This window comes from Alligator mississippiensis, chromosome 1, assembly GCF_030867095.1.
Source record: "Alligator mississippiensis isolate rAllMis1 chromosome 1, rAllMis1, whole genome shotgun sequence".
Classification (NCBI taxonomy): domain Eukaryota; kingdom Metazoa; phylum Chordata; order Crocodylia; family Alligatoridae; genus Alligator; species Alligator mississippiensis.
In genome coordinates this window covers 199,164,183-199,172,944 of record NC_081824.1, presented here as the reverse complement: position 1 = coordinate 199,172,944, position 8,762 = coordinate 199,164,183, and the positions used below count along the sequence as shown (strand labels likewise).

The 8,762-nt window shown below is 42.8% G+C and overlaps 1 protein-coding gene across 1 annotated transcript in view; it reads right to left on the bottom strand.

The window, feature by feature from the left end:
• Nucleotides 1-92: 92 nt before the first annotated feature.
• The window catches only part of RHOQ (ras homolog family member Q), a 32,160-nt gene continuing 23,490 nt past the window's right edge, over nt 93-8,762 (bottom strand). The window contains exons 3-5 of the mRNA XM_006272175.4: nt 2,673-2,837; nt 1,053-1,148; nt 93-343 (exon numbers count right to left, since the gene is read on the bottom strand). Coding sequence (XP_006272237.1) covers nt 188-343; nt 1,053-1,148; nt 2,673-2,837 — 417 coding nt within the window. The 3' untranslated portion in view covers nt 93-187. The remainder of the gene's footprint in view (nt 344-1,052; nt 1,149-2,672; nt 2,838-8,762) is intronic.

Below are 8,762 nucleotides of genomic sequence, written 5' to 3'. Positions count from 1 at the left end.
CTTACTAGATTTTTGTTGATTTTTTTTTTTTCTTCTGAATTATCTCACCGATTTCAGGAGCCAGATTCCTAATTTTAGCTTTCTAACTGTTCTATGACCTGTAACAAGTTCTATGTGTACTTATGCGCTGTATTATTTGAGCTTCTGATAGAATTTCACAGTAGACCTGGCCATTGTCAGCTGTATCTCACGTGATCAAACAGCAGTTTATGCATCGTGATCCTATTCTTTTTTTCACTGTGTGTTTCTTTGGAGTTAAAATGGCTATAATAGCCTCATCAAAAACACTCTTCAGTCCTTTCTGTGTTAAAGCTGAACACTCCACATAGCAGCAGGCTCCTATCTGTCAAGAAAAATAAATATGTTTAATAGCTCCATCATTCAGATATTCAGGTCTGTTAATTCTGCTCATTAGTCCTTTAGATTTTTGTTTCTATAGAAGCACCCCAAGTCTTGTCTTTGACTTAGAAAATCATCCCAATATACTCTCCTTTCTGTACACAAATTATTCCTTTCTTTTTTCTTTGGAAAACAGTTTTGGAATTCATTTAATTCAATTCTGCTTCTGAAAGAAGCACAGTAAAAGCAGCTTTTTTAAGGGTCTTCAGGTACTTCAGATAAGCAACATAACTGGCAGGAAGAACTGCATGGCCAATTTATAGAGATTAATTTATGAAAACAGAAATGAACTATAAATAGAAGTGCCACAGGGACAAAACATCCACCTGATATTAAAAAAAAAAAAAAAAAAAGAAGCCATAGAGCACTTTGTAATGATTAATTGCTTAAAGGCACTTCTAACGTTTTAATTATCTGTGACTCATGTTGGTATAGCTTTTATTGACTTTCATACAAAGGGATTTACACTATTATTAACAGGAAAATACTTTTAAGCATGCCCACTTGTTAGCCATATTTAACACTGACTTTAGAAAAAGCCATCTGTTTAGACTGCAGAATTACCAAATAAGGAGGAAGAAAAATGCAATCTAGAGTAAAATGATTAGGAATGTGATTTTTTTTTAAATATATTTCAAGAGTGTCTGGCTTACCTCTTTTGCTAACTTCTGCCCTTGCTCCAGAGATACAGGCTTCTCTTTCATATCATTCAATCTTGCTATAGTTTTTGGATCATCACGAAGATCAATCTAGTAGGAAAGATTGTGGTAATATGGCACAATTACATTATTTTTAAACAAAAATCAGTGGGCTCGCATAACATCAGTCAGTAAGCAGAAGACCCTTGTTCATTTTGATTTTATTAAAACAGAAGTCATGTTATAATCCAAACCCTGGATGTTTTTCCTAGAGTGTGATCCAAAAGCCCTTTGAAACTTAGGGGCAGGCCCCTAACTTCCTGAATAATGAGAAACCGGAAGAAGGTAGGCAAGTTATTTAATTCCAGCCCACAATTCATCTGCTTACCCTGTGAAGTAGAGTTTGTGGGGGAGGTGCAAAGCATCCTGGGATGCTGGGGGACTGAGTTAATTTGAGTCAGGAGAGAATCTGGGACAGAAGTTTGATAGACCAGCTTAACCTAAATAAGCTAAGTCTGATACTACATCCATCCAGGCTTATCTTAAACAAGTTTCAGCCATTTTGTAAGTAGTTTATGTGAACTGAACTTCTGTTCTGTTACAGGTTTAAACCAGTTTCCAATCACTTATACTGGTTTGTGTGTAATTTCTGTCCCTAGCCCAGAAGTGGGATAAACTTAGTATACACAGGACTGAGCCACTTCTGTTCATAGCCTAATTCAGTGCCCAATAAAGTCAGTACAAGTTCTTTCATTAACTTCATCAAGCACTGAACATGATCGTTAGCTGTGCAATAAAGCTGTGTCAGGAATGTGGAGTGCTCTTCTGCAGTACAACTCTAAAGTGTTTACTGACAAAAAGTAGTTTTACTCACAGTGGTAGTCCTGTTGATATCAGTGGGCATGTCTACACATGCATATCGTTCCAGAGTTTATTGCTCCCAGGCACGCCGTTTGAATGTGCACCTAGGACCACAGCACACTGAGCCACGCTGGAGCAGCCCCGACCGACAGAGGACCTGGGGGGTCAGCCTACCAGCCCAGGGTTGCTCTGATCCAGCTCAGTGTGCTGCAGAGGGGCTGGCTGGGGCATAAGGGTGCTCCAGTGCAGGGCTAGCTGGCAGGCAGTCAGTCCCCACACTGAAGCATCTTTATATCCCAGCCAGCCCCCTCAGTGTCTACACATGTGTTGCTGCAGAGTAAAAAACTCCACTGCAGAATAGTACTTGTACTTACAAGTACTATCCCGTGGCGGAGTTAATTAGTTTACTCATTCCTAATAATACTGCGCATGTAGATGGTAGTGTTTTACTGTGGAGCTAATTAGGCAGCTCTACAGTAAACATTTTGTCGATGCTCCCAGTGACAAGAATAATGCATGCAAGTGTAGGCGCCTGCTCAAGAGCCCCGCTTGCTTGAGGAACACGACGCATTTTCTTTTTAGCAGAACAAAGTCAACTTAGTGGAGTACTCAGAACACAACAAACCTACTTTCCTGTTACTGCGTGTCAGTAACATTCCCGAAGCGAAGTCAAAAGGAAGACTTATTTGGATCCTGACATGGGCCCATTGGTCCCAAAGGGTGCCATTAAGTGAATTGGATCATTTAAATAAAACAAAATAAAATCAGACATACCTGAGTTCCAACTAATAAAAAGGGTACATTAGGTGCATACTCCTTTAGCTCTGGTACCCACTCCTCCTTCACATTTTGAAATGAGGCGGGATTTACTACTGAGAAGCAGATAAGGAAGACATCGGTCATAGGATAAGATAAAGGTCTCAGACGATCATAGTCTTCCTAAGGAAGAAAGATTTTGTTATCTGCAATATTGAACTGTCACTAGTAATTTGTTTATTGTCACAATTATATTCAAGGTCTGTGCTTAGCTATCTCATGAACAGGCAAGCTTGTTTAAGCAACCTTAGTTTACTTGGCTGTTTTAGAAGTACACTGTATTAGTTAATGCAGCTATTAGATCAAAAGCCACACACAGGAAACAAATGTATATATGAATGCAAGTAGAAAACCCTGGCAGTGTTAACTCCTGTTGTTACACTCTTATTTGTACAATAAAGTATATGTGAAGAGTTAAACTTGGGAAGGGTGGGGCATGGAGGTGGAATTTAATTTGCCTTTGCGTGCAGAGAGGAAATAAAGCAGAGATGTCCTACTTCCAAAGTCATCCAGTCTGTGCAAAGCAAAATGGGTGAGGCAGACTAGGGTAATTCATAGTACTACTACTGAGAGAATGGTCCCTTGTGGAGCTCAGCTGAGAATGGTAGCTGAGCCCTCCTTTAGCATTGTAAAATGCCAGCAAACAAATCTGTCCTATTGCTAATAATTCTGTCCTGCAAAGCAGGTGCAATGGGAGGAGAAAGAAATTTCTTATCCATACTCTGCTGCACCTCAGTGCTCTGACCGAGCATGAGGGATTTGGCATTAAAGAGCATTAACTTTCTTGGAGGAAAAGAAATCATCTAAAATACGTTACTGCTCTTTTGGCAGAATCTTCAGTGTGGATAGATAAGCAACTTGAATAATATTTTTTAACAGCCACAGCGTTAAAACTCACTGGGCATTCTAGGCAAGTATCAAGGTGTTTTAGCAGAAGAGTCTGCCATAGATATTATGCTTGCTGTAAAATAGTCACACTGCTTCTAGGAGCATAGGGGTGTCCTTGCTGCTACACTCTGATAAGTTGTTTTTTGCCTCCATCTCTGCAAAACCGTTCTGCTGGGAGATACTGGAAAGCATAAGGCCCTCCAGTATCGCTAGCCTCAGAGTCTCTGTGCTGAGGATTAAAGTTGTGCTCTAGGGGGCATAAAGAGTAGGAAAGATTCCTTCCTCGTGCTTTCTCCCTGATGCTACCAAAGCAAAGCCAACCACAGCCTGCTTAAAGTTGGTTCCCATCTTAATTAAAACCCACAAATATTAGAATCGTTTATTCAGTGCATGAAACAAGACCAATGCTATTCGACACTATGGTTGAACTGAAAGTTAGAAAATTCAGTTATAGTTTCCCTAGCAACCGGAACATTGCCAGAGAGTACATCCATGGTTATACTGACTTTCTTGATTTAGCAAGTAGCTATGGTTGAAAGTGAGTATCAGTGGAGTTCCAAAAAAATGATCGTTTCCTCCGGCTAATTATTTTACTAACTCTGCCTCCCTCAAAAGAATGGAAGTCTGGAAATGAACAGTGAAGGGATGCAGACACTTCACTCATACCTAGCCATTGTCATAGAATCGTAGAAAGTTAGGGTTGGAAGGGACCTCAGGAGGTCTAGTCCAATCCCCTGCTCAAAGCAGGACCTTCCCTAACTGTTTAGTGGCCAAGGCTGACAGTTTTCTTCCTGTTACTGTTTCTACAGTAATGTTGTTCATAGATTCATAGATGTTAGGGTCGGAAGGGACCTCAATAGATCATCGAGTCCGACCCCCTGCATAGGCAGGAAAGAGTGCTGGGTCTAGATGACCCCAGCTAGATGCATATCCAACCTCCTTTTGAAGACCCCCAGGGTAGGGGAGAGCACCATCTCCCTTGGGAGCCCGTTCCAGACCCTGGCCACTCGAACTGTGAAGAAGTTCTTCCTAATGTCCAGTCTAAATCTGCTCTCTGCTAGCTTGTGGCCGTTATTTCTTGTAACCCCCGGGGGTGCCTTGGTGAATAAAACCTCACCAATTCTCTTCTGTGCCCCCGTGATGAACTTATAGGCAGCCACAAGGTCACCTCTCAACCTTCTCTTGCAGAGGCTGAAAAGGTCCAGTTTCTCTAGTCTCTCCTCGTAGGGCTTGGTCTGTAGGCCCTTAACCATACGAGTGGCCCTTCTCTGGACCCTCTCCAGGTTATCCGCATCCCTCTTGAAGTGCAGTGCCCAGAATTGCACGCAGTACTCCGACTGCGGTCTGACCAGCGCCCGATAGAGGGGAAGTATCACCTCTTTGGATCTATGGATCTATTCGTCATGCATCACCTCTTTGGATCTATTCGTCATGCATGCATGACGTCATGTTGTTGACGTCACGCATGCGTCATGTTGTTGTGTAGAGAGAATCCACTAAGCACGTCTGTGTACTTTGTTCTCATGCAGCCTAGCTACCTGGACATTACAATATGCCAGGATGCATTGCCCATGTGATGCTTTCCCTGTCTTCCAACCACTCTGCCCCCAATAATGCAGATGGAGACAGTTCCCCACAGCTTCCCAGAGGTAACTGATACAAGTGCTTAGGCAGCGTGGAAGATGACTCACAAACACGGTGGAGCACACGGATGTACTGGGAAGAGTGTTGTTGAAAGAACACAACTAAAGCCTTGTCTGGGATCCATTAACCAGGTGCATGTTCAAGACAACTGTTTAGCCACATTCCTAGTATGGTGGGATGTAACCAGCCTGCTGGAATAGTGAGATCATCTTTTCTGTTTTACAATTTGGCTAATTTATACATGATTGCTGAATAAAATATTTCTGAATTCTCTGTGACTTCTTCAATATTACTGATCCACATTACAGAAGTATATAGATTAATCTCATTTTTTAAAAGTGAATCACTTTGATAGTAACCAAGTAACTGCAATCAGTTGGCTAGGACTTGTGCCCACAGCTAGCCTCCGCTAAAACATCCTATTATTAGTTACCTCCCCATAGACCCACTTATCCACCTGTTTCATCTTGTCTTCTCAACTGCAAACTCTTTGGGGCACAGATTATCCTTTACTATTTATTTTTTACAGTGGCTGAGGATTCAAAGTTCTATTTGACTATAAATATTACATAGATGATTGAGTTGCCTTGTCTTCTGGTCAGCTAAAAAAATTAAGATTCAAGAACTGATTTTTAAACAAATCTACTTGTTCATCTGTGTGTGCACATGTCTGGGAGTACAAATCAGACCTGTATTTAGTACATATACTTGTATAAAGTCCCTGATTTTAGCAGGCACCTCAGTCCCTCCAAGTATATGTATATCAGCAGTAAATGAATGCATGAAAAATTAACATGCACATGTGTAAAAAATGTGCAGACCTCAGGTCTCAGTGTGCGGGGAGAAAAACCAAGCACCAAAAGTTTAAAAATACAAGTATAGGAGAGGAAAAAAGGTACTGTCAGCTTGCCTTGTTTTTTCTTAAACTGGCTAATTTTTAAAAATCCCTTCAATTTTTGATAGATCATCATTTAAAGGGAATGCCCCAAGATATTTTTTGCTTAAAAACAAATGAGGGATTTTTTTATTCTCTAGCTCATTATATGGGTAAAAGTTTTTTGTGTAACTTTATATGCACAAGCACAGTAAAACTAGCTACACACAAAGCATTGCCAAATGCTGCAAGCAAACAGTGAACATACAGAGGCTATTTTTGCTGTTAACTTCTTTCAGTTCTAGTAACTGTAGTTGTTAACTAACTTTGTGTGCGCAACAGTATGAAGCAGAAATGGGGTTTTACAAGTCAATGTTATCCCTTCTAACTATACATATGCAATCTTCTTTTACGCATATATTTTTCTATCTATCTTCAGTACTGACTGTAGTTAGAGCCTGCTAAGGGAAGCAACCAAATTTTCTGGGTGGAGATCAAGATCCCAAAAGAAACTTTCCAACTATAAATTAGACTGGTCCCTGGAGTCTTAAGATCTTGAAGTTAGTACATAACAAGAACAAGTTAGTCCGTCTCAGATTCAGTACAACAAATTGTGTGCTACTGCTGAAACCTCTTTTTAAAAAAAATAAATCTAATTTACAATGACACTTCAGCTTTGTCACCAAGAAGTCACTTTAGTCATATTCAACAAAAGATGAAGACAACAAGAAATTGTTTTTTAGATATACAGGGAGTAAAAGGAAGGCCCAGGGAGGAATAGGACCCCTGCTAAATGGGCAGAAACAATTGGTGACAGACAGGGGGGACAAGGCTGAACTCCTCAACGAGTTCTTTGCCTCAGTGTTCCTAAGCGAGGGACATGACAAGTCTCTCACTGGGGTTGTAGAGAGGCAGCAGCAAGGCACCAGACTGCCATGCGTAGACCCTGAGATGGTGCAGAGTCACTTGGAAGAACTGGATGCCTTTAAGTCGGCAGGCCCGGATGAGCTCCATCCGAGGGTGCTGAAGGCACTGGCCGACATCATTGCAGAGCCACTGGCGGGAATATTTGAATGCTTGTGGCGCACGGGCCAAGTCCCGGAGGACTGGAAAAGGGCCAACGTGGTCCCCATTTTCAAAAAGGGGAGGAAGGAGGACCCGGGCAACTATAGACCTGTCAGTCTCACCTCCATCCTTGGCAAAGTCTTTGAAAAAATTATCAAGGCTTGCATTTGTGAGAGCCCGGCAGGACAAATTATGCTGAGGGGAAATCAGCACGGGTTCGTGGCTGACCAATCTAGTTTCTTTCTATGACCAGGTTACGAAACGCCTGGACACAGGAGGAGGGGTGGATGTCGTATACTTAGACTTCAGGAAGGCCTTCGATACGGTATCCCACCCCATACTGGTGAACAAGTTAAGAGGCTGTGACTTGGATAACTACACAGTCCGATGGGTGGTGAATTGGTTGGAGGGTCGCACCCAGAGAGTCGTGGTGGATGGGTCAGTTTCGACCTGGAAGGGTGTGGGCAGTGGGGTCCCGCAGGGTTCGTTCCTTGGACTGATACTCTTTAATGTCTTCATCAGTGACTTGGACGAGGGAGTGAAAGGTACTCTGTCCAAGTTTGCAGATGACACAAAGCTATGGGGAGAAGTGGACACGCCAGAGGGCAGGGAACAGCTGCAAGCAGATCTGGACAGGTTGGAGAAGTGGGCAGAAAACAACAGAATGCAGTTCAACAAGGAGAAATGCAAAGTGCTGCACCTAGGGAGGAAAAATGTCCAGCACACCTACAGCCTAGGGAATGACATGCTGGGTGGCACGGAATTGGAAAGGGATCTTGGAGTCCTAGTGGACTCCAAGATGAACATGAGTCGGCAGCGTGACGAAGCCATCAAAAAAGCCAATGGCACTTTATCGTGCATCAGCAGATGCGTGACAAATAGGTCCAAGGAGGTGATACTTCCCCTCTATCGGGCGCTGGTCAGACCGCAGTTGGAGTACTGCGTGCAATTCTGGGCGCCGCAATTCAAGAGGGATGCGGATAACCTGGAGAGGGTCCAGAGAAGGGCCACTCGTATGGTCAAGGGCCTGCAGACCAAGCCCTACGAGAAGAGACTAGAGAAACTGGATCTTTTCAGCCTCCGCAAGAGAAGGTTGAGAGGCGAACTTGTGGCCGCCTATAAGTTCATCACGGGGGCACAGAAGGGAATTGGTGAGGTTTTATTCACCAAGGCACCCCTGGGGGTTACAAGAAATAATGGCCACGAGCTAGCAGAGAGCAGATTTAGATTGGACATTAGGAAGAACTTCTTCACAGTTCGAGTGACCAGGGTCTGGAATGGGCTCCCAAGGGAGGTGGTGCTCTCCCCTACCCTGGGGGTCTTCAAGAGGAGGTTAGATGAGCATCTAGCTGGGGTCATCTAGACCCAGCACTCTTTCCTGCTTATGCAGGGGGTCGGACTCGATGATCTGTTGAGGTCCCTTCCGACCCTAACATCTATGAATCTATGAGAATGTTTCTAAACAAGATAATTAAATGTAGCACTCAATGTTAGTGAGAAAGTATGGAGAAAATGCTATCACAAAGAAAAATACTATTGCTACAGTAACCTTAAAATGCCTCAGTATGCTTAAATGA